Below are 25831 nucleotides of genomic sequence, written 5' to 3'. Positions count from 1 at the left end.
GATAATTGAGACTGTTTCGTTTTTTGGGGGATTATAAAAAAGCAAATGGATTTTTTTTTATCATTGTAGGGTGTTTGTGACCACACACTGCTAATAATCTAAATTTAATCTTTTAGCTGCCATCATAATTTTGTCCTACAGCACTTAAGCATGTTAGCAATGACACTTTCTTGTCAGTTACAAAATTGTTTAGGCTATTTGCCAGTTTGTTGGGGGGAAGTACAGTGTGTTAGATACGATAAGCCCTGTGATCATGTTTTTCACGCTGGGTTTTACACTCTTAAATGAGTTGGGAGATACGCCTTTCCTCTTTGATGGAGATGGCATCTGTGTATTTATAGACCCACAAGCTCAGTTCCACCCTTCAATGTGGATTTTAATTTACAGCTGAACAAAAAACAGGCATACTGTCATAAGATAATGATGTCATAAGCAAACTGATACATTTATTGGTGAAGGCAGAGAAATGTGGTACCGTGGTTGTTCATGTTAATACTTATATTGTTACTTTTTTCCTTTCTTCTTGCCACCTTTGCCTCCTGTTTTTGGGGCCTCTTCATCACCCTCGTTCCCTGAGGCAGCTTTAATTCTCTTCTTTCCAAGAGGAGTCTTGGCATACCAGTTCTGTGGGGAAAAATATATATGCAAAAGATACAGACTGGAAGACTGGAAATATTTTTGAAAGAGTTTTGAGAGATTTTACTTACTTTTAGCGCCTCTTCTTCTTCCTGAAACACAGGGTCGATTCTTGCAAGTGGAGACACAAACTCTGAGGCAGTTAGTGGACGTTTAGGAAATTGCTGAATGCGCCGTTCAGTCAAGATGCCACGCACCACCTGCACCATGTGACCCTGTGTGTATCCATCCGAGATCTTTGCCAGAGAGCTGAGGTCCAGGTCGCTGGTCACTTCTCCTCCATTCTTTTTTATCAGCTCTTTCCACATTACTGTAAAAGTATGCAGATGCATATTGAACACTGTGAGTTTGCTTATTTTCATTGTGATTTTGCTTATATTTGCTTATTAGTTTACCATATCTTGATGCATAGTCTGGCCGTGGTATGAGAATGATCTTATTGTAGAATTTGCACAGGGACTTCAGGTCTGCACTGTGTGGATCACTTGTTGTTCCTACTATTAAAACACAGTCTTCTCCTTTGATGGACTTAAGGATCTTGGGTAAATCTTTCTTCAGACGCTTCGGATCTAACTGTACCAGAATTAAAAGCAAGGAAACAGCTCATTACATGTCATTTCTCCACTAGACAGATCACAAGTGGGTTAACACACTTTACCTCCTTCTGATCTTTTGGTACTTTTTTGTAAAACATCTTTTCAGCTTCTCCAATCCATATTACAGAAGGCTGCATCAGTCTGGCAACCTGCAGAGAATAAGGAGTACATCAAAATATCAGCAATTAGCAAGCCAGTATCACAGATTTAGCCCAATATCAAACTAAACAATACCTTAAACACCAGATGCAGCATCATCTGCAATCCACTCTTGCCAGGGTATTTCCCAGCCACGTTTAAAGGTGAAAGGTCAAACAGATTGGCTCCAGTCTCCTGGCAGATGGCATGGACCAACATTTTCTTACCCACCCCTGATGGCCCTACAAGCAGCATGGTCTTCACCAGGGGAGCCTTCTCATGCACTGCTTGGGAACCTACAGTATATAATATATTATTTTATCCATTTGGCTGGCCAGATTGACAACATATGAAGAAGTTGGCATTTCTAAGATACAAGTATGCAAATCCAGAGTGATTAAATTTACTCACCTAATGGTAAGACAGCATAGAGAGCTACAACTTGCCGAACATCAGATAAGGATGGCATAGGCTCAATGTCAGACTGTCGTAAAGTTGTGCCAAGGTAGCTATAGTCCCCTTTAATAACAGAGCAGGTGTGTCTGGTAAATTGTATATATACTTATAGAAATGCATGACCCCATTTTAACTTATTTTTTCAAAATATGTATATTTCAAGGAGAGTCACAAACAGATTGTAAATACCTAGATAATCTTTTAGTTTAACATTATCTGCCTTTTTCAGCAATTCCTGTTCAACCAGCTCTTCAAACAGTGACACAATGGACCTAAAAATGAAAAACAAAGTTTGATTAACATGAGTTCAATACACACATCAAAGGTTTGGGGTCAGTAAAAACCTTTTTTTTCTTTTTAATTTTGAAAGAAATCTCATGTCAACATGGCTGCATTTATGTGATCATCATTTATGTGTGTTTTTTGATGCTTGAAAGCCTTAGTCATTTATTCATTGCAACTGCATGGAAAAAGCATCTAACAAAATTATTAGAAATTTCTCCTTTTGATTTCCATAGAAGAAAGAAAGTCATACAGGTGTGAAACATAATCACAGTGAGTAATTAAAGATATGAACTATCCCTTTAACCGTTCCAAATTTCCAAAGACACGTTTAAAAAAATAATAATAATAACCTATCCGCTGTAAGGTCTTTGTCCTTCTTCTTTCTCTTTCCACTTTTTGATGCCTTCTTTTTCTGTGTAGTGAGAATCAAAATGTGCATAAATACAATGATTTCAATCTCTTCATTTACAATGTGTAAGGCATACTGTACAGTAAATGTCTCTGATATTATCCATCGATTTACTGTACTTTTGCAGCACCCTTGGTCTTTCCACTTTTTTCTTTATCCACAGCCAGCTTCCAATTAGCCAGTTCCTGTCTCATCAGTTCATCCACCTGAACAAGCAACAAAAACCAATGTCTCTGAAAGCTAGGATTATTGTTAACAAAATGACAATAATTGTGAGGGACACATGACCTTAAATGTTTGATCTCAGGGAGATTTAAAAAGAAAAATGGCATTAAATGGAAAACAGCAGATAGCAGTAGCTATAGTTTCAAAGCAATGAACCATCAGTCACCTGTTTTCTTATTTCCACCTCAATCTCTTTTCTTTTCTCCTCCTTGATCAGCTCCAGCTCATGTCTTTGACTAAAATTCTTGGACTCGTTTCTGTTTTTCCAAACGTCTGCAGGTCAGATGAGATAATCACACTTACACCCTCTCTCTTGAGACTGATATGTTGTTATTGTAACACATAAATGTTTAAATATTAAGTTTTCCTTGCCAGAAAATATCTTGTGTTCCCTCTCAAGATCTTCCAGATAGGCAGATGGTAGCATCTTCAGTCCAGGCTCTTCCTCCTGTGATATATGTTACATATTAGGAAAACCACACTCAGTGAGATATACAATAGAGAAATACTAAGAATCATATTCAGTAATGTTCTTTGCAGTGTTTGTCATTGTGGTTTTAAGTGTATGTCAGGTCCTTTCCTCAATTCTTACCTCGTCATCGACTTTCTTTTTTTTTTCTTTTGTCTCCTCTTTGCCCTTTGGCTTTTTGTTGGCATCTTCCTCCTCCTTTGCTGCCAATTCTTCTGCCAGCTTCAAAGGTAGACATGATCGTGTCAACAAAAACAAAACAAAAACTTTATACTGTATACTCCAGTTTTATTTAATAACAATCATACTGAATAGGATGGGTAAAGAACATCCCAAACAAATGTAATTCTACTGAGGCTTTTATATATATATATATATATATGTTTTGGTCAAAGATGAGTCAATACTTTTACCTCCTCAGGTGTCTTCTCTGCGAATATGAGAGCTGAACCTCCATCCTCCTCCTCTGGGTAGTCAGGAAATGAGCCTGTTGCATCACTATTCACAAGTGATACAAACGTAATTCACGCTCATGTAAAATGTAGTTAAAAGATGCTCAGCAAAACACCAAGGTAATACAAACTGTGTGCAACCATTGGCCAGAGATTCAATTTACCGGCACTCTATGAACCATTGTCGGATCTGATCTTTCATGGTCTCCTTCATTTCTGGGCCCTCCACTTCCTTAAGCTGATAAATAACAGATCCGATGGACTTTTGATAGTCATCTTCATGTTCGTCTTGCCTAATTCGCCTGTTGGCCTCGTTGTTTAAAGTATCCAACTCGGTTTGGGATGGATGGGACAGTTTTGGATCCATGGCCTGAAGATGGCACAGCCAGAGAATGAAATGAAAAGAAACAGTATTAGAGTTCCATCTACTGGTGGCAACACAGTGGTTGTACACTGTGGAAGCACAATGATCTTTAAAAAAAAATATATAGTTTACTTATGACTGTCAGTGCAAAACACATACTTTTTTTGATGTGCTTTGCATGTATTATTATAAAGTACCCAAAAAGTACCTCTTTATTCAGCAAGGATTCATGAAAAGTTACAGTAAGAAATGTTTACATTGTTATAAAAAATCTCTATCAAATAAATGCTTTTTTTTCACTTTTTATTCATCAAATAATCCAGAAAAATCCATATATATCACGTTTCCACAAAAATAATAAACACCACATCCATTTTCAACATTGATAATAAAAAGAAATGTTTCTTGATCACCAAATCAGCATATTAAGATGATTTCTAAAGGACCATGTGACACTGAAGACTGGAGTAATGGCTGATAAAAATTCATCTTTGTCAGTACAGGAATAAACTGCATTTTAAAATACATTAAATATATTTCATATTAAATATCTTAGTGTAATATTTCACAATATCCAATACATGAAGCCTTGGTCATCATAAGAGACTTCTTTCAAAAACATTTTTTAATTTGCAACCCCAAACCAACCAGTAGTGATCCATAACTCATCTTACCATTCCAAGAAATATCATTTCCTCCTCACGCAGTCTTTTTGTAATTTTTCTTTGCATGAAACCTCTCCACACCTAAATAAAGATTAGAATTAGTTCAATAAAATTACTGTGTAAACTAATAGCTACATATTAACTAACTATTTTGTGTGAACACAACAGTATATTTTACCTTCTGGATACAAACTGCAGCCTGGTCAGTGCTAACTTCCTCTTGTTCCCCAGCTTTCCTCTGCCTCTCAGAGTCTTTATGGATCTCTCTCATGAACTTTGCCCTCAGTCGGCCTTGCCGTGCTCTTTCAGCCACTTGGATGACTTTAATGGCCCTCTCCAGAGTCAACATGCGCATTACAGGAGGCTTTGCGAGTCAAGAGAAGTCATGTTAGAGCATGAAACAATCCAATTATTGTTGTTTATCATGAAACATAGACCACTGAACTCACTCCTGCCTTTTCTGTGACATCCATCTGGTTTAAAATTTCAGCAAACATTCTTTCTCTGTCCTGCAGCACTTTGTTCCGCTCCCGAATGAAATACCTGGGAATCGGAATCTCAAGGTCCTCCTTCAACAAACATGACATTGAAAACATGATTTATGGTTTAAATACATTTATGAAGTCCGTTATTAAAGACACTCACAGGGGTTAACTTCAAGTCTTGGATGATGTCATCCATGTAGTGGTACTCAGAATATTCCTTTTCCACCATTTCGTTCTTGAGCTCCAGAACACGGCCCATCACACTGTCCAGCACTTGCTTAATCACACGACGCTTTTGAGGGTGAACGCTTTGGTCGTAGGCCTCTTCCAGCTGCCTGAAGATCTGCACATAGCGGACATAGAAGGTGGCGAGCCTTTGGAAGAACACCACTCTGTCTCTCTCAGGACGAAGAGGTTCTCCTGGGAGTTCTTCGTCCAGCAAACAGCTGAGTTCATAATGAGCTTCAGACCAGAGTTTATTGTATGTGCTGCCAGAGACAAACTGTTTTACTCATTGGATTGACAACAAGCTAAACTATTTAAATCTGAATAAAACTGTCTTATATCCTAACCTTAAACAGAAAAGGACTACATGTTGTAAAATACAGAAGATTACCAACACAGACATTTGACAGTTTACATTGTTTGAGGTAATTATTTCCTTGCAAACGCATTTACTGTGACCTACAAACCTGTGCGACATCGTGTGATAAACTCTCTAAACGGTTCCTTTGTATCGCAGGAGTTACAGCATTTCCTCTGGACGTCTATCACAGATAAGAGTCTGTAGCGGTAGTTAAAACATACACTCTTTTGGAGTAAAGATGAAGTTATTAAGACAAAGTGTGACTCTTGTATTCAACACATTTCTACAGCAGAGGACAGGTGGATACATGGCTGACTAACTTGCCTGAAAGTTGTTGTCAACTTGTTTCTACGGTAACGGTTACGTAGAACGGAAGAAGATCAAATGTCGAACATAAATTAGCGCCGGTGATTGAATTACATCAACGTTTTGCCTGACAGATATCATTCCTGTACACATATATGATGTTGTTGACATGTACACTCGTTAAATAACATATTTACCGTTGACAGTCACGTAAGGCAAATGTTTGAACCATTAACTGAACTGAAACGCACATTAAGCCTTTAAATCCTTCTTCTGTTTACATTTGGAGGCTTCTTATTGGATAAAAAAGGTATTATGGGACTAAACATAACTTTGCGAAGAGTTTACTGGCGAAGTTGTCTTTAAGTGGTGCGACTAGTTGCAAACTAACTGTATTACTAGTTTATTTTTAATTATTTAGCCCCTAGTGTGAACGTGACAATTTGTGCCCCTGGACCACAAAACATAAGTCCACAAGTCATAAGGGTCGATTTTTTTGAAATTGAGATACATCTGAAAGCTGAATAAATAAGCTTTTTATTGATGTTTGGTTTGTTAGGATAGGCTGAGGTAACGTTACAGCTATTTGAAAATCTGGAATTTGAGGGTGCAAAAAATCTAAATACTGAGAAAATCGCCTTTAAAGTTGTCCAAATTAAGTTCTTAGCACGAATCAAAAAAAAAAAATTTGGGGCATATTTACAGTAGGAAATTTGCAAAGTATCTTTATGGAACATGATCTTTACTTAATATCCTAATGACTTTTGGCATGAAAGAAAAATCGATAATTTTGGCCCATACAATGTATTGTTGGCTATGGCTACAAATATACCCGTGCTACTTATGATCACATTTAAAAAAAAAAAAAAACATCTTATGAACAGCAGGTGCAATCTTACGATTTGAAGGGCAAAAAATACTGAAATTTAATTCGGCTTTTTATATAGAAGCTCACAGACTGTAATTCAAAAGTCATGTTTATTGAATTAAACAACTGTAAAATGCATTTTATGCCCATGTAGTCTACTGTGGATGTGAGGTAAGGTATTACTTGTAGTTTGAGAACACACCGCTTGATGTCGCCAAGTACAACATCTTTATTGCTTGTCCGTGACTATTTGCGTTCTTAGGGTTCGAGGCTTTAATACATCCTACAGCATTCCAATAATCATATGTCTTAGGTATTTGTTTAAAGGCTGTATCAGGACAGCAATCACTTCCTTAGTGTAGCCTATTTCTGTGCTGAGATTAAGCTTTGCAGTTGCAAAATGCAGCATTCCATTGTTATGACCATATATATTAAAAAGTTACTTCAGAAGCAAAGCACAGTGAAATGTTCTCATGCAAATGTGACATTTAAGTATCTGACGATTATTTTTTTCTGTTAATAATGTCAGTATGAACCCAGTGTGCATCTTGATGTCAGGAGGGAGCAAGGCTCTTTTCATCAAATTCCCATATGAGAAGTAGGTTCAGTGACATCCCTGGAAGAGCAACAAAAAGAAAGGGTTTCTCTATTTACATTGTACTTTTACATGGATTCAACAGAGAAGTGGTTTACAATTTTTATACACCCAGGGATCCCCTGGATGGAACATTAATGTCATCAGTTTAGGGTTAATGATGGATCACAGGTTAAAACTATTGTCACTTTCATTTTGGTCACTATAATTTCACTATATTAGAACTGTCCACCACCCAGACTTTTTAATTTCTTCCAAAAAGTGTCAAAGTGTTTATTGTTTTTGTTTTCTTAGGGCATTTCAGAATTTAAATTCATAACAATTTCTTATTATTTTTATCTTTCACAATTAAAAGGTTTGTTTAGCCTTTTCTATTTACATACAGGCTACATTTTTATTTATGTTTAATAATACATAACTGCTGTACTTATTATTATTATTATTTAGTGCTGTCAAACGATTAATCGCGATTAATCGCATCCAAAATAAAAAAAATTTGTTTACATAATATATGTGTGTGTATACTGTGTATATTTATTATGTGTATATAAATACACGCACATACAATATATATTTTGAAATATTTACATATATTTACTTGTATATATTTATTTTATATTTATATAATTGCCATTATATTTAAATATTTTTAATATATAAACAACATATTTTCTTAAATATATCCATGCATATAAGTGTGTGTGTGTGTGTGTGTGTGTGTGTGTGTGTGTGTGTGTGTGTGTGTGTGTGTGTGTGTGTGTGTGTGTGTGTGTGTGTGTGTGTGTGTGTGTGTGTGTGTGTGTGTGTGTGTGTGTGCATTTTCAAAAGTGCAAAATGTCATTACTATAACACATACAAACTCGATATCATACTTGAAGACCAGATTTCCAGGATATGACCTCTGCAGGACCTTCACAGACCCCCGGGGGGAAACTCTGTCTACAGAGAAATATTAAGAAGCTTAAAGAAATAGTAAAGATTCCAGTACTACGTAAGACATGAGAACAGGTTTAAAAAAATGTGATGCTTCTTAAAATATTTAAATGCTCAATAGCATTCCAGTCAGACCATTGATCTGTGTTTGCTTCTTATAACTTACAAAAGTTAAGAACCCAGGAATTTATGCTTTAAGCGTGTAATACCAGCACCAAGCCAAGTGCAAACTTGAGTTGGGAGGTGGAAACAAGCGGGGCTTACCAGGATAGCGCGCTTAGTGCAGTCACAAGACCCGACCATCCATGAACAAAAACATCCAGGCGTTAATTTCACAGCTCAGCCACATTTAATCAAGTATATTCGGATATATGGATACTTGAGGTTCCCCATTATTTCCCTGGGGGGACATGGCGCCATGGATATCTCCAAGAACATTTACGCGTCCAGCCCTCTGCCAGCTATGAATCTTTTAATAAACCGGAGACAGGAGTTTTGAGACACTTTTTATAGTTATCTGAACTTCTGTGATGAATCTGAAACGAAAGGAGGGGCGAATGTCAAAGGAACTGACCACGAGTTGAGGAGGAAAAAAACCTAAGGGAAAGATGTCTACATTTGCCACCCACCCGAAATCGATTGTATTACATTCAAGAAGCTTCGCACTTGACGTATAAAAACAAGACGCATGTTCTCAAGAAAGACACGAGACAACAGGAACTGTTGGAAGATATATTTTTCTCTGACAACTTTGCGTGCACATCATTAAAGGTAGAAGCACCTACCAATATATAATCGCGTAAGTTTCTATTTATGTTTGCTTATGTGAGTACATACTTTAGTGAATTGGTTATTTCTCTGATTTTTAAAAAGTGTATATATGTAGACAATGCAGAATAGTCGTATTTAAGTAATTTAATGTACATTTAGATAGCGTTTTATTATTTATTGATGTAGGTTTACTTTTATTTGAACTTGTTTAGACAGGTCCAGAGTTTTAGTTCGGACTCGAATCTGGATGTAATAAACCTGCATAAACACAGGACCACTGCGCCACTGCTCTAACATCTGCGTATTTTACGCACGGTCAGAAGTTTTAGTACAAGGATGAGTAATGACTGTGTTTGCTTGTTTTGTTCGTTTATCAGGCTGGAAAGCCATGCGGGCTGAGAAGAGATGGCACATATTGTTGAGTATGATTCTTTTGCTCATCACCTCCAGCCAGTGCATGGACAGCAAGGAGGTAACGGAGTCGGAAAGGAAAACTCTGCTTAATCTAATCCTGCAAGTGATCGAGGACAAGCCCGCGTCCAGACGCGTCACCAGTGGCCTCTACTCTGTATCTCAAGATGGGAAGTTTTCCTCTCGCGAAAAGACACATTTGCCCAAGCCGGACAACAGCAGACCAATAGGTAAGCTGATTTGAGATCAGGTGATGATACAAAAGTAATCCTGGGCATTAACTCCTTCCTGTTAGTGGGAGTTTTTTTTCTCCTGCATTTAAACTGGACTTTTAATGCTTTAATCACTTGAACAGCTGTTCATATTTTGCCTTACATACCTTGATTAAATTGCAATGACAGTAACATAATTGTATTATTTAGGTCTTTGTGAGAAATTGGATTATCAGGTGTAGATCTAAGGACTGCTCAGAGAGACGTTTAAAACCTTACTGGTAGTCCACTGTATGAAGAATTTTCGAGTCTAAAATGTCAAAGTTTACTTTATTTTGCTATCCTCAATTACATAAATGAACTATAGTGTCCTGCACTCACTAGTAAAAAATATCTAAAATTATATCTGGTGTCTGAATAATTTGTGGTTTGACTATATACAAATACATACTGTTTACATAATTTTTTATTGAACACAGTGGACATTACTTGTGCTTTTAAATTTTATGTAGCTATATGAGATTGTTCATGCTGGAATAATAATACTTGCTTTTTGGTGAAGACTTCAAACTAGATATTATGTGGTCATTTAACAGCAACTACTGAATTTTTCATGTCATATCTAGAAGCTAACAAGTGTTTTCATGTGTTCAGAGACATTTTAGCATTCCTCACGGAAAAAGTTTGTTATACTCATATACACTCTTAAATATAAAGGTTCTTTATTGGCTTTCAAATGTAAGGTTCTTTATAGTCAAAAAAGGCTCTTTAGATTTTTTTAAATGTTCTTCAAAATGGTTCTTTTAGGAACTGTTCACTGGAAGGTTCTTTGGGAAACCAAAAATGGCTCTTTAATGGCATCACTGCAAAACACCCTTTTGGAATCTTTATTTTTAAGAGTGTACAGACAAAGCTGTTTATGTGCCATTACATGTTTTTTTAACTGCTGTGACACCCCATTACTTAGACTATAACAGACTTAACAAATTGAATGAAATGTTGATTGTGGTCTGTGCCAGTAATAGTTGTCTGGTTGGGCCGATGCAGAATTTGCTATTTAAATGTTTAAGACTAAACAAAAAAAAACGGATTGACATGTTGTTACACAGAAATCGTGTGCCAAAGAACAAATAACACCCATAAACATCTGCTCTTGCTGATCTAGATGATCTTTGACTGAGTTCACTGCCTTTAAAGTTTTGCAGTGAGATTTTAATCCAGTGAAAACATGGTAGTTTTGAAAAGATTGTGGATCTTTATATAATCTAAAGAGTCAACACACTGTTCTGTACTGTACCCTTCTGAATAGAACAGCCCATCAGTAAAGGTATTTAGTCATCTTATGTAAGACTCAGGTGCGACAACACGCGTATAGACCTGGAATTATGCTGATAGATGTTTGATAATACATCATCTTCACGATTCTCTTTTTAAAAATGGGAAAAAAATAGAAGTATCAGTGCAGGCATCAAAAATGTAGAAAGTCGCTGTGTTTTGAATGAAAGAGGAGTTCATTCATAACGCAGCATTGGTTATCCTACATTCTGAGGCAGGTTAAAATTAGCTGCTGCGTGGATTTGTAGACCTGACATTGATAGGCATTAAAACTTTGCATGCAATAATCTCCTTACACCAATAGGCTGGAACCGATATGGTCTACATGTGGGGATGGTGTCCCAGGGTCGAGCGGGCTACAGATTGTACATAATTAGCAAGGACCCCAAAGCCTCCAGCAGATTTACAGAGTGCTGGATTATCAATCTGGGATTGCATTTTACGTATTGTAAATGGCTGTCTGTCTTTCTTACGTCAATCATGCAGTCACCAGACTCAAACATACGGCATTTATGAGTGTAGTAAGTTACATCACCATCTTAAGAGAGGAGAGGAAGCTTTCTGAAAGGTTGTTGCATGTTTGTACACCACAGCCATTTAGGAGTTCTGACAGCCAGTTAACAATATTTACAAGGCTATTAACAAAACTGGCAGTTATTTCATCAGTAATTGTGGGCTAATGCAAACTGAAATCGTGTTTCTAGTTTTGCAGATGTTTTGGAGAGGTCTTCAATATAAGGGTTTATGGAGAAGGTCTTTATTAAATTTACTAGCAATGGAAGTCAGTCGTAGGTCTTTATATAGATAGCTAAGTAAACAGACTTGTACAATGATTTGATGCCATGTGCTAGACAGTGTATTTAGTGACTGAGCTGGACGCAAGCCGATGACATAATCATTCCCAGACTAAATACACTGAATCATATTCATTAATTTAAATAACACAGCATTTCTATTCATGTCAGAAGGATTAATTAGAATGGGGAAAATAATTATTTGATCCCCTGCTGATTTTGTATTCTTGCCCACTGACAAAGAAATGATCAGTTTATCATTTTAATGCTAGGTTTATTTTAACAATGAGAGATAGAATAACAATAAAAAAACTGAAAAACACATTTCAAAAAAGTTATAAATTGATTTGCATTTTAATTAGTGAAATAAGTATTTGATCCCCATATGAATCAGCAAGATTTCTGGCTTCCAGGTGTCTTTTATACAGGTAACAAGCTGAGATTAGGAGCACTCTCTTAAAGGGAAGACACCTATCCACAGAAGCAGTCAGTCAATCAGATTCCAAACTCTCCACCATGGCCAAGACCAAAGAGCTGTCCAAGAATGTCAGGGACAAACAGCTTGATGAGAAGGTGACAACAGTTGGTGTGATTATTCGCAAATGGAAGAAACATAAAATAATAACTGTCAGTCTCTTTCGGTCAGGGGCTCCATGCAAGATCTCACCTTGTGGAGTTTCAATGATCATGAGAATGGCAAGGAATCAGCCCAGAACTAAATGGGAGGATCTTGTCAGCTGAGACCAAAGTCAGCAAGAAAACAATTGGTAACAACACACTACGCCGTGAAGGACTAAAATCCTGCAGCGCCTGCAACAGGCCCATCTGAAGTTTGCCAAGGAACATCTGAATTAGGGATGCTCATATTGACCGTTTAACTGTTAACCGACAGTAAGAATTTTAACCGATTATTACTATCAGTTAAACGGTTTAAAATGTTTTTTGTTTTTTTTACGTTTGCTGCATGGTGAAAATAAAAATAATGTAAGTTATCTGTTTACTCATGGGCGCGTGTCAACACGTATAGTGTGGCTGTACAGACATATTTCGCTGAGCAAGCACCTGCTTCACCTTCACTTAGTTAACTGATGTAGTGTATGCAACTCATTGGCAAGTGGTGATATTGGGTTATCAGAGCGTGAATCCATAAGTGAAAGTATTCAAATTCTGAATGGATTTTCATTATAGTCTACTCTAGAAAGTTCGCAATAGGCACTCTCCTTACAATCACTGGAAAGCTGTTACTCATCTTACTGTAGTTCATGGCAATCTCACAAAGTTAAAAAAAAAAGTAATAAAATAATCTTTAGATAAGATTTTTTTTGCTTGTATTTTATATTTATCATCACAGATACGCGTGCATTCTACTTTTATTTTAAACCAATTTATTATTCTAATTAAATCAGTTAACGGTTAATGTTCGGATAACGAGCAGCGGTTGTCGGTCAGGAAAATTAACCAAAATGAGCATCCCTAATCTGAATGATTCAGAGGAAAACTGGGTTAAAGTGTTGTGGTCCGATGAGACCAAAATTGAGCTCTTTGGCATCAACTCGCTGTGTTTGGAGGAGGAGGAATGCTGCCTATGACCCCAACACCATCCCCACCGTCAAACATGGAGGTGGAAACATTATGATTTGGGGCTGTTTTTCTGCTAAGGGGACACTGTCAAATCTTGGGTGAGAACCTCCTTCCCTCATTGAAAAACACACGACCAAGGCAATAAAGGAGAGGTTCAAGAAAAAGCACATTAAGGTCTTGGAGTGGCCTAGCTAGTCTCCAGACCTTAATCCCATAGAAAATTTGTGGCAGGAGCTGAAGGTTCGAGTTGCCAAACGTCAGCCTCGAAACCTTAATGACTTGGAAAAGATCTGCAAAGAGGGTTGGGACAAAATCCCTCCTGAGATGTGTGCAAACCTGGTGACCAACTACAAGAAACGTCTGTCCTCTGTGATTGCCGACAAGGGTTTTGCTAAGTCATGTTTTGCGAAAGTTATTCTGTCTCTCATTGCTAAAATAAACCTACCATTAAAATTATCAAAAGACTGATCATTTCTTTGTCACTGGGCAAATGTACAAAATCAGCAGGGGATCAAATAATTATTTTCCCCCACTATATCTTCTGCCTACATTTACAGAGGTTGTATTGTACCTGTCTCTTTGGAATGTTTGTTTTTGTAATATTTACAATTGACTCAAATTGGAAATCTCTATGTTGTGATGTTTTTTGAAAGATGTTTGAAAAGTTGTTTTTATTTTCTGTTGTGTTGAGATTAATATCACACATATTTTATAGTTGGCAGGTGGCAGAGGCTTAAAGAGATACTTGAGTAGTTTCAGTTTTGTTATACCTATGAAACGATTTTAAAAGGGTTAGTTCATCCAAAAATGAACATTCTGTCATTAACCACTCACCCTCATGTCGTTCTAAACCGGTAAGACCTTCGTTCATCTTCTGAACACAAATTAAGATATTTTTGAGGAAATCTGAGTGCTTTCTGACCCTGCATAGACAACAACACAACTGACACCTTTAAGGCCCAGAAAGGTAGTAAGGACATCATTATAATAGTCCATGTGACATCAGTGCTTCAAGCTGAATTTTAAGAAGATACGAGAATACTTTTTGTGCTCAAAGAAAACAAATATAACAACCTTATTCAACAGTTTCGTCTCCTCCGTGTCACTCTCGGTCTCCATTCATGAGAGTACCACAACGCATGTGTGTGGTGCTGCTGATGCAGGACTCGCCTTTCTGACATAGAACGTCCATCTCTCTTTATATTCCGCCTGGGCAAAATAGGCTTGCAAGTCAACCTCTCTGTTGAAATCTTCAGACATGTTTACTAAGACAGTTTTATGTACAGCACATCCAGGATTTATGTCAGAACACCGGCTTCTCTGTCAGCACCATCACACACTTGCGTTGTGATACTCTTGTGAACATGCGTCAAAGACTGACACGGAAAAGAAAGCATTGTTAACGCAAGTCGTTATTTTGTTTTGAGCACAATAAGTATTCTCGTAGCTTTATAACATTACGGTTGAACCACTGATATCAAATGAGCTATTTATCAAAGTCTTTAACTACCTTTCTGGGCCTTGAACGATTCAGTTCCATTGCTGTTTATGCAAGGTCAGAAAGCTCTCGGATTTCATCAAAAATATCTTAATTTGTGTTCCAAAGATGAACAAAGGTCTTACAGGTTTAGAACGACATGTGGGTGAGTAATTAATGACAGAATTTTCATTTTTGGGTAACCTATCTCTTTAAGAAAAGAAAACATGACAAATGTTGGATGACAAATCAGAGTAAAATACAATACACTTTCCTATTTTCATCCACAAAATGTCTGTAATCCAATCAACATTAAGCTAAATGCTATAACAGCTTCTATGTTTCTCAAACTGCTTCTGTCATGATCTGGGCTGTGGGGTTTCCCTCAGCCAGCTGAGGTCGCTGTTTCCCTTTCCCTTGCACTGCACTTCCTTGATTGTATATACCTGTCTTGTGATCGTTACACTCATCTCAACTCACACCTGTTCACAATTATACGGACTTTAAAGCTGCTCATGTCTCACTGCTCATTCTGGCTGCATTGTCTTCTGTGTGGTTTGTGTGATTCTGTCGTGATTCTTGTTCCTGAAGTTTATGTTCCTGATCTTGCCTTGTTTGTGTTTTGGTGTGCCGTGTTGGCCTTTTGTTTGTTCGTTTGTTTATTTGTGTTTTATTATTAAATTCATTTCTTCCCTGCATCTGGACCCAGACCCCTTCCTTCTCAAACGTGACAGAATGCAGCCAGCCAAGATGGGTCCAGCGGGGAGGAATTTTTTCAGGGAGGCGGTGTCCCCCCGTTTGGCGGTGGCGTGCGCCCGCTTGGGGGCGGCGACCACCCGCTCTGTTCCCGAGACGGCGGGGATGTCCTTCGAGGCGGCGTCGGCCGCTCGTTTCGAGTACATCTACGCCTGCCTGGCGAGGCCAGCTCACGTTCCTCTGGCGGCGGCGTCCGCTAACGTTCCTCTGGCGGCGAGGCCAGCTCACGTTCCTCTGGCGGCGGCGTCCGCTGACGCTACTCTGCCGATGAGGCCAGCCCACGTTCCTCAGGCGGCGGCGTCTGCTGACGTTCCTCTGGCGGCGAGGCCAGCTCACGTTCCTCTGGCGGCGGCATCCGCTGACGTTCCCCTGGCGGCGAGGCCAGCTCACGTTCCTCTGGCGGCGGCGTCCGCTGACGGTCCTCTGGCGACAAGGCCAGCTCACGTTCCTCTGGCGGCGAGGCCAGCTCACGTTCCTCTGGCGGCGAGGCCAGCTCACGTTCCTCTGGCGGCGGCGTCTGCTGGCGGTCCTCTGGCGGCGAGGCCAGCTCACGTTCCTCTGGCGGCGAGGCCAGCTCACGTTCCTCTGGCGGCGAGGCCAGCTCACGTTCCTCTGGCGACAAGGCCAGCTCACGTTCCTCTGGCGGCGAGGCCAGCTCACGTTCCTCTGGCGGCGAGGCCAGTTCACGTTCCTCTGGCGGCGGCGTCTGCTGGCGGTCCTCTGGCGGCGAGGCCAGCTCACGTTCCTCTGGCGGCGAGGCCAGCTCACGTTCCTCTGCCGGCGAGGCCAGCTCATGTTCCTCAGGCGGCGGCGTCCGCTGACGCTTCTCTGGTGGCGGCGTCCGCTGACGCTCCTCTGTCGGCGAGGCCAGCTCACGTTCCTCTGGCGGCGAGGCCAGCTCACGTTCCTCAGGCGGCGGCGTCCGCTGACGCTCCTCTGGCGGCGAGGCCAGCTCACTTTCCTCTGGCGGCGAGGCCAGCTCACGTTCCTCTGGTGGCGGCGTCCGCTGACGGTCCTCTGGCGGCGAGGCCAGCTCACGTTTCTCAGGCGGCGGCGTCAGCTCACGTTCCTCTGGCGGCGAGGCCAGCTCACGTTCCTCAGGCGGCGGCGTCCGCTAACGTTCCTCTGGCGGCGGCGTCCGCTGATGCTCCTCTGGCGGCGGCGTCCGCTGATGCTCCTCTGGCGGCGGCGTCCGCTGACGCTCCTCTGGCGGCGAGGCCAGCTCACGTTCCTCTGGCGGCGAGGCCAGCTCACGTTCCTCAGGCGGCGGCGTCTGCTGACGTTCCTCTGGCGGCGAGGCCAGCTCGCGTTCCTCTGGCAGCGGCGTCCGCTGACGCTCCTCTGGCAGCGAGGCCAGCTCACGTTCCTCAGACGGCGGCGTCCGCTGACGTTCCTCTGGCAGCGAGGCCAGCTCACGTTCCTCTGGCGGCGGCATCCGCTGACGCTCCTCTGGCGGCGAGGCCAGCTCACGTTCCTCAGGCGGCGGCGTCTGCTGACGTTCCTCTGGCGGCGAGGCCAGCTCACGTTCCTCTGGCGGCGGCATCCGCTGACGCTCCTCTGGCGGCAAGGCCAGCTCACGTTACTCAGGCGGCGGCGTCTGCTGACGTTCCTCTGGCGGCGAGGCCAGCTCACGTTCCTCTGGCGGCGGCGTCCGCTGACGCTCCTCTGGCAGCGAGGCCAGCTCACGTTCCTCAGGCGGCGGCGTCCGCTGACGTTCCTCTGGCGGCGAGGCCAGCTCGCGTTCCTCTGGCGGTGAGGTCCGCTCACGTGACTCTGCTGCATGGGCCTGGCCCGCCATCCCTCCCCCTGATTCGCCTTCCCCCGTTCCTCCTCCCTCCACACTTATGGAACGTCTGGGAGCCGTTCCGTAGGGAGGGGGTACTGTCATGATCTGGGCTGTGGGGTCACACCTGAGGTCGCTGTTTCCCTTTCCCTTGCACTGCACTTCCTTGATTGTATACACCTGTCTTGTGATCGTTACACTCGTCTCAACTCACACCTGTTCACAATTATACGGACTTTAAAGCTGCTCATGTCTCACTGCTCATTCTGGCTGCATTGTCTTCTGTGTGGTTTGTTTTTCGTGATTCTTGTTCCTGAAGTTTATGTTCCTGATCTTGCCTTGTTTGTGTTTTGGTGTGCCGTGTTGGCCTTTTGTTTGTTCGTTTGTTTATTTGTGTTTTATTATTAAATTCATTTCTTCCCTGCATCTGGACCCAGACCCCTTCCTTCTCAAACGTGACAGCTTCAGTTTGAGAGGAAGCTACTTGGTTGTTTTTTTACACCCACAGTGTCAATTGATTAATTCAGCTTAATTCAAAATGGTCAAATTCCAGTATTAAAAGTTAAAAGAGCACATTTCTGGTCTGGTGTCAATTAAGGGGTATACTTACTAGTCTCTTTGTCTGTCTGTTTCAGAGATTGTCCCAAGAGACATAACCATGAAAGACAAGTTTATAGAACATTTTACAGGTAAACAAAACCCATTTCAATGTTTCATCTTTCATGTAGTATTAAATATTTCAGCCCTGTAGATGAAGTCTAGATGTGTAACTATGCATCCATAGCATACTAACATACTACTTTTACTATGTACACTGTGTGTACAGTGTGTGGATTTTCTTCTTATGACATGCCACATATTTACACTCAACCTGACCTTCCATTTCCAGTGTCAGGAATGAAACAGAAGTGTTATCCCATTCTAGACTTGTTATTTGATTTGACTGCCAAAAATGAAAGCCATTTTTACAAAATTGCATTATGAAAAATCCAAGATAATAACCAGACACTATTCACTGACTTGCATCATATAACTTTATGAGGTCATGTGACAAATACAGTACTTCTGTTTAAAAAAAGAATGAATAATACCAACTGTAAAAAGTAACAAGTATATACTTTGCAGTATTCATTCGGTTTTATTAACATTACAAGCTTGTTTTTAAAATTTTCTTGTTAGAAATAAACAGTTTTCATCCTTTAAAATGCGTTTGGCTTGCAGTAAGTTGACTTAGGTAAATTGTTTTTACGGCCTCTGGGTTGTGAAATACACTTTGTACTTTAGCCAAATATTGTTAGGGAAAGCGCATTTAGGAATTATTCATTGCGGAATCTTTGTTCACCTACAATAATTAGTGTGAAAATCTGTTATCCGGAAGCTCACACAATTAAACTTTTTAAAAGCTTTGCCAGAATCAGAATCATTAAGTCTCTGCCCTTGTGATGGCAGCATGTCAAGCGTTAGCATGTGCTAATTCTCCTTCTGGGTTTCTGCACAAGTGAAAAAGTGACTCAGTTAAAGCACCTTCAGCTAACTTTGCCATCTTCTTTGTACAATTTTGTGATATTAGGCATAATGCTTGAGCAGACATTTTGAAATTAAAAGCTAATTAATCTATAAAACACTAATGACTGAAACCTTTTTTTTTTCTCAAGCAGGACCAGTCAAGTTTCCATCTGAATGCAGGACACATTTCCATAGAATTTATCACAATACAAGGGATTGCTCCAGACCGACATGTACGTATACATACATCTTTACCTAAAAATAATAATAGATATTTTGAAGACATTGTCCACAGTGAAAGTAAATATTGTTTGAACCTCAACGTTCTTTAAATATTTTTTTGTCTTTATATCTTTTGTGATAAAATGATGACAGAATCTTCATTTTGTGGTGAACTTATTTGATTTTGTATTTGGCTGCTTATATGCATGTGCTTGTTTATTTTGCAAAGACATTAGAAATGCTGTCTATGTCTTTGTCTTTCCAAAATAATAAAAAAGTACTGACTTGGTGTTACACCGCAATGAAAATGCTCCTCCACCCTTAGTCCTCATGGACTTTGTAGTGTCCAGGAGAGGTTTGGAGTTTTCCATTAAATAACACTTACCTAATGGTCCAGCTAAAGTGTTACATAAATGTCAAAATGAATCAAGTCTTCTTTTCTTCAATGTGCTATACATTACAATTCACGAAATATATATATAAAAAACTTGTTTCCCAAAAGTGATGATCAGATTTATATTTTGGGTCACAACAGATGGCTATTTCCTCTAGAGGTTGGCAGCTTAAATGTTTTGTTTTATTTTTCTTAAGTAAAAACACTTGTGTGCTAGTGGCTAGAGATGTTTTGTAAACTTGCTCCACGACCCTCCTCTGTGAGAAAGAAGAATTGTGAAATACTATGGATAGTTTCTAGGACAGGGCTATTCAATTGGCGGCCCACGAGCCCAATCCGGTCCGCCAATTATCTTCATCTAGCCCGAGGGAGAAGTACGTGCAGGTGGCCTGAATTGCTTTTGCTGTAATAAGTTTGTCCACAAGGGGCAACACTGGCCCGGGCCAGCTAATAAAAAGAAAAGCAAGAGACCCAAAAACAACAACAATCCACTGGAGACCGCAACATCAATAGACAGTAGAGTTGACAAGCCTTTGCAGGCGTCCAGACTGCGACCAAAAGGTCGTATTTTTTTCTGCCGTTGCGACAAAATTGTGAGCGGTCGCACTGGCGCGACCACCGCGTTGTTCAGCTCATAAGCGCTGACAATTCTTTTTCATAGACATCTAAATAAAATGAAACGAAAGCGAAATAAAACTGCGCTACGTTTGAGCTGCGCAGCGAGGACCGTTTATCAGCTACAGTAGGACCGCAACGCAAGCACACTTGTCTGAGCTCAGAACAGCCATAAGGTGCGGTCACACTGCACTTTTCGTTCCATTGACTTCCATTCATACGCATGCGAATGCTTTAGACCGGAAACGCAAGCCCATGCGAAATATTTTCGCATTTCGCTGCGTCTGAAAGTTCAAACGGTTGTGGCTAGAAGGGATACGTCTACGACCGGAAACTAACAATGAAATTAATTTTTCTACCTATTAGAGTGTGTTTTTTTAACGTCTACACCTACCCCAACCCTAAACTTAGCCCTTACTATAATAAAAAAACAGTATTATTGTTGTACAGTGTGATAAAAATAATGTTAGATTGATGTGCGCATGCCCAGTAGCGAATCATGTATCCCTTCTAGTCTTTACCAGTTCAAACTTGGTGAACTCTGACCAACGAATTCGTATCACATGACTCCGTGGGACCAACAGGAGATCGATACGTCACATCATGACCTCTAGCTGAATGAAAAGAACATTAAATTTAAACACTTAAAACTGCAACACTGCGGTAAAGTGTAGTAGATTGTGTGTTTTTACATTTAAAATGTATTATTAGTGTCATGTGCTGAATTTAACTTTTAAAAAGATGCAGCCGAGCATGACGTCATATCACGACCGTCTCAGCAGCATCCGAAGGAATTTCGCATGCTCAAAGTCTAGTGTGACCGCGCCTTTATTCGAGAACCAAAGTTGATTTCGCGACATTGGGCGAATTCCAAACGGCTTTTCTGTAACTGCACAGTGCTGCAAGATTCCGTAAGAAATGTTTGAATTCACCCAGAATGAATAAGGTTGCTGCCAGATTTAGTGAGAATTCAAATTCTGCTCAGAGTTCTGTTATAAACAGCGCTAACGCATGTCAGAAAACCAAAAGTAACGCCAACTTAACCGTGGTGTTGTGGCAGAAATAATCGAATGTTCATTTCAGGGTTTGTATAACCTTTTGAGAGAGAGATTCAAACACTCTTCAGTGACTTTAAAGCATTTCACACAACTATTTCTGGCACTTTAAAGCTTTTATGATCCAATTCGAATGTTATTTTGATGGATAAAATATACTTTGTGGTAAACAAACACTTATGTAAAATTAAAATACATCAAATCACAATTATAGGATATGGTAAATGGTATAGTATATGGCAATAATAATCTGTATAGTTGTTATATATTTCAGAGCCTATTAAATGTTGAAAATAATGACTTTTAATAATTTTACTGTAATGTTGAATGGATATATTAATAGGTAAAACCGAGGGAAAATGCATTTAATAGAGACACCAGTAGCAGTATTGATATCAATACTTCATTAATAATAGGCTACTTGGTAAAAAAGATGCAATTAAACATATTTAAAATATACTTTGTTGTTTCTACATTAATTTGGATTCAGATTCAGTGTGAAATTATGACAATATAAATATGCGATTAATCATGATTAATTACAGAAAATGTGTGATTTTTTTTATCGATTGACAGACAGTACTAATGTTAACCTTTTATTGATGGTGGTGTTGGTAATATTAGTTCATTTTACTGAATTTTCATTTCAATTTAATTGTATAGAACCCCTTAAAAAGAGATTGGGACGGCCCCCACCCCCTTGGCCCCCTTCAAATTTTGAATCTAATTGAATAGCCCTGTATAGGGTCTATGAGTTATTGCAAGTAGTAGTAGCAAAGAAAGTGCAGCATGTGTTCAACGAAGAGATATTACTTGGTACGGTGGGTTTTGCAAACATGCAAATCCAACCAGCTGTATTTGAGTATTTGGCAGCCATGAGGAACTCTGGGAATGGCAAATGCATAATAATTCATGCCTAAATCAGAGTTTCTGTGTTCCAGAGCATTTTTATGACTTAAACACTCCCTAAACTCCAGTAAACTTAAAACAAAATAAGTTTTCGTGTATGTTAACAGCAAATCCAAAGTTGTTTCACGCCATATTACTTTGAAGAGTTTTTGCTTTGACGGTGTGACTTTTAAATGGGAGGGAGGGAAACGTGGCAGTACCTTGAGAGAAAATGACAGCAGCGTTGCTTGGAACAGGACAGCAATGGGATGTTCAGACTTCACAAACACCATTAAGGGTGGAAGCATGTGCTTGAACCCACACAGTCATTTTAGGCCATCAAGTACATTACTGGGGCAGAGATGAAGCTATTTACAGGGATCCATCTAACCCTTAGCCATGTTCACACTCCATACGTCATCCCGTGATGGCATGAGAGCTCCACTTAAAACTGAATTTGATCAGTGGTGACGTTTGCTTCATGTCAGTGTCCGTTTAACATCCTGAAAGAGAAAATTCCTTGTTTTCATTTGTATTTCTTGTCTCCAACAGATTATAAAAGATGTGCACGATTGCTAACGAGGCTAGCTATGAGCCCGCTTTGCACACAATCATAGAAACCGCATGTAAGTACAAAGCATGGTATATATGTTATTATTTGTGTATTTATTATGTGTTTATATGTTGTTTTCTGAAACAAGGAAGCTGCAAGGTTTGCTACATGATAGCCTGCTCCCGGTTGCTGTTGGGAAAGTTTGAATGTTTCTTTAACTGAAACCTTAGAAGAAATATTGAGTAAGATATAATGTCAGTTTAATCATGGCCATCTGGTACATTCTGAGGCATGCAGTTAATGCACGGTTCAGACAGGCAGAAAAGAACTTCCAGATAGTCGCATTTTAATTCCACCTCTAAATTTGTATTGTAGGAACGAATCACTTAAGATTAATTATACACAAAGTGACGTAACACGAGTCCATGTTCTGCCAATTTAAACGAATAATGTCTTAAAGAAATGATTTTGACTTGCCGAAACGCAGTGCACAAGCTTGGATCTAGCAGACTTTTCATGTCATGTGTTATTTTTCCTTTCTTTAAAGTTGCAGTTGCTTAAAGGGGTCCTATTATGTTCTTTTACAAAGTCTTTATTTTGTTTTGGGGTGCACTAGAACATGTTCTCATGCTTGGTAGTTGAAAACACATTATTTTTAATATAATGTACATTATTACTATAGCTTTCTCCACAGCCTGGCACAAATGGCTTGATTAGTTCTGGCTTTGCCTTCCAAAAAATGAAATGTTGTGATTGGTTAGCAGTCCCACTGCGTTGCAACTGGCAAACAGCTTAGACGGTGTTTCAGTCCTGCCACTCCCCTTTCCAAAGCAGCAAGTTCCGTGTACTTAGATGGGAAGTTCGGATCATTTTACTGACTCTTTTTATGAGTTATTTCATTTATTTTAGCAAAATATAATTTAAATGCTACATGTTACCTTCCTAACATATCTACTGCTTACACAAACGTTGATCACACTACAAACAAGACAAAACTATAATGCTATAAGAAACAGAAAAGATTAATTCATTGTTTACCTGGGTCTTTAATCTATGATTAGCTCACCTCTATCTGTTTGGGTTCGAGTTGTTCATTCATCACGTGACAGCCTATAGGATGTTGTGCAAATGTCTTACCACACACTGCACGTCTATGGCGCAGCTCCAATGCGGCACCCGATGATCGTCACTCTAGTCAAGACTTGTGTTTACATCAGCCACGGCTCCGCATGTGTTTCTACCCTCTATACCGCACACGTCAACGGCGCAGCTCCAACACGGCGACCGGAGCAGTTTGTGGCCACTTGAGCCTCTGAAGCATCCCAGAAGCGGCGCTCCATGCTACATCGCAAAATTTAGGCTAATCCCTCACCTCGTTCCTCCCCACCTGACAACGATTCGAATTTCCGTAGGCAGGATTTATTTGAATGATATTCTAATGGACCGTGTTGTGACATCATAGCATCTGGAAAACAAATGCTGTAGTCCAAATGAGCTGTTCGTTGTAGTTCTTAAAAAGGGATTTTTTAAAAACGAAATATCTCCCTTTGGAGTAGACTTTGAGATTTGTAACTTTGTAGATGTTTTTCATTCCCAAATATACATACCACACACTGACTAAAATTCAAAAAGTGAAAAAGCATAATAGGACCCCTTTAAAGTATTTTTTTCTGATAGATTATACAATTGAATAACCGCATATTATTGTGTAATAAAGAGATTAATTAACAATCTTGGCAAGTCAATCAAAGCTCATTATTCATTTAATTCCTAGAAACATTTAAAATAGTTCACCACCAAACAGTGACGCTGGAATCAGACTGTGACGTGACATATCAGCTGGAATGAGACATTCAGAGAACCTGTTAGTGAAAGGTGAAAGAATCCATTACCAATCTGAATGTCAAATGATGGGGCTGGTGAATTATGGTGGTTTTATTAGGTTATGATTACTCTTGCTCAGACTGGTTTTCCTCTGAATCAATTAGAAATGGTTAAATTGCCTTTTATGCTGTGAATAAGTGATTTCCATTGAAGTGGAGAGAAACTCATTCAGGTCTGAAGTTCATTGTTTCTGTGTATGACAGGTTGAGTTGCTGGAACTTATTTTCATATGCTGTCTTCCTCGTGCCTTTTTCTCCAACTGTAACCGAATCCTAAAAGTATTGATTTAAGATATAAAGGACATTTTTTAATGTTATTAAATATTAACACAATGCTGTTCAATTCTTTATGTGTCACAGGTCCTGAGGATATAAACTCTGAAGAAACTCCAGAGATGTTGGAGTTAATTCTTTTTTCAGAGGAAGTGCCTTCAAATCACTGCAATTAATGGTCATTGTTTTCATTTATGTCATTTCCATTTCCTAAGTATAATTATTTTGCTTTTTATCATAATTTATACTTTTAGTTCATGTTTAATAGCTTTGCTTTTTATATTATGAGTTTTAAAGAAAGTATTATTTATCATTGCAGCCAATTATTTATTTAAATGATATGTAAATATTCTGCCCCAATTACATTTGAGTATCTATCTCATTAAGCCACCATTACTTTTCTGTTCCAAATATATTATTTTAAATCTGAATATTTTATTTCATTCCTTACACTTTAAAAAAAAGACTGTGTATATGAAAGTTTCTTACCATGCTGTCATTTCCATGATATCTACCATTGGCACTTATAGAAATTCAAATGATGAATTATTTCAATTATAAAAACGCATTGTTTGATAACAATGGTAATATTGCACTGATGCTTTGAAAGAATAAAAACATTCAAGCACAATTTTTGATTTCCTGTTTTTTTTTATGAATTAAAATGTTATTAAAATATTCATTATAAAACTGTTTGATCTGATGATATATGTCTCTAGAGCATTCCTGTGGCTGATAATAAATGACTCGAGCATGAAAACATCATATTCTGGGTCTCTTTTAGTTGATTATGTCGGATGATTGATTGGAATATGGGTTGTCTGCTATTATGAAATCTGCTCCATTCCGGTAAT

The 25831-nt window shown here is 39.4% G+C and overlaps 2 protein-coding genes across 3 annotated transcripts; one reads left to right on the top strand and one right to left on the bottom strand.

The window, feature by feature from the left end:
• Nucleotides 1–418: 418 nt before the first annotated feature.
• LOC141287711 (dynein regulatory complex protein 11) lies at nt 419–5883 on the bottom strand. The gene is made up of 19 exons (XM_073819849.1): nt 5859–5883; nt 5341–5690; nt 5145–5264; nt 4874–5059; nt 4705–4776; nt 3831–4036; nt 3628–3712; nt 3338–3436; nt 3118–3193; nt 2912–3018; nt 2640–2726; nt 2462–2523; nt 2016–2098; nt 1782–1889; nt 1467–1666; nt 1295–1381; nt 1032–1209; nt 708–946; nt 419–624 (listed from the first exon to the last, which is right to left on the bottom strand). The coding sequence occupies exons 1-19, from the start codon at nt 5881–5883 to the stop codon at nt 505–507; spliced, it is 2490 nt and encodes an 829-aa protein (XP_073675950.1). The 3' UTR covers nt 419–504.
• A 2844-nt stretch (nt 5884–8727) lies between these two features.
• On the top strand, nt 8728–25608 carry alkal1 (ALK and LTK ligand 1). 2 transcript variants are annotated; one of them, XM_073819683.1, is made up of 6 exons: nt 8728–9267; nt 9617–9880; nt 18224–18277; nt 19247–19327; nt 22821–22894; nt 25065–25608. In XM_073819683.1, exons 2-5 carry the CDS (start codon nt 9628–9630, stop codon nt 22883–22885), a joined length of 453 nt encoding a protein of 150 aa, XP_073675784.1. In that variant the 5' UTR covers nt 8728–9267; nt 9617–9627; the 3' UTR covers nt 22886–22894; nt 25065–25608. The 2 variants fall into 2 exon arrangements, with proteins under 2 accessions (XP_073675784.1, XP_073675783.1); XM_073819682.1 differs by having other exon boundaries at nt 19244–19327.
• Nucleotides 25609–25831: the final 223 nt, after the last annotated feature.

This window comes from Garra rufa, chromosome 15 (assembly GCF_049309525.1).
Source record: "Garra rufa chromosome 15, GarRuf1.0, whole genome shotgun sequence".
Lineage (NCBI taxonomy): Eukaryota > Metazoa > Chordata > Actinopteri > Cypriniformes > Cyprinidae > Garra > Garra rufa.
This window is presented reverse-complemented; position numbering and strand designations above follow the sequence as displayed.

Coding starts and splice junctions, on each gene's coding strand:
- LOC141287711 (XM_073819849.1), bottom strand. CDS start 5,883: ATGTCGCACAGGTTTGTAGGTCACA. Junction 1,667..1,781: donor CTATGCTGTCTTACCATTAG/GTGAGTAAATTT, acceptor TATATACTGTAG/GTTCCCAAGCAGTGCATGAG. Junction 1,382..1,466: donor TGCTGCATCTGGTGTTTAAG/GTATTGTTTAGT, acceptor TATTCTCTGCAG/GTTGCCAGACTGATGCAGCC.
- alkal1 (XM_073819682.1), top strand. CDS start 9,628: ATGCGGGCTGAGAAGAGATGGCACATATTGTTGAGTATGATTCTTTTG. Junction 9,881..18,223: donor GGACAACAGCAGACCAATAG/GTAAGCTGATTT, acceptor TGTCTGTTTCAG/AGATTGTCCCAAGAGACATA. Junction 19,328..22,820: donor GGATTGCTCCAGACCGACAT/GTACGTATACAT, acceptor TGTCTCCAACAG/ATTATAAAAGATGTGCACGA.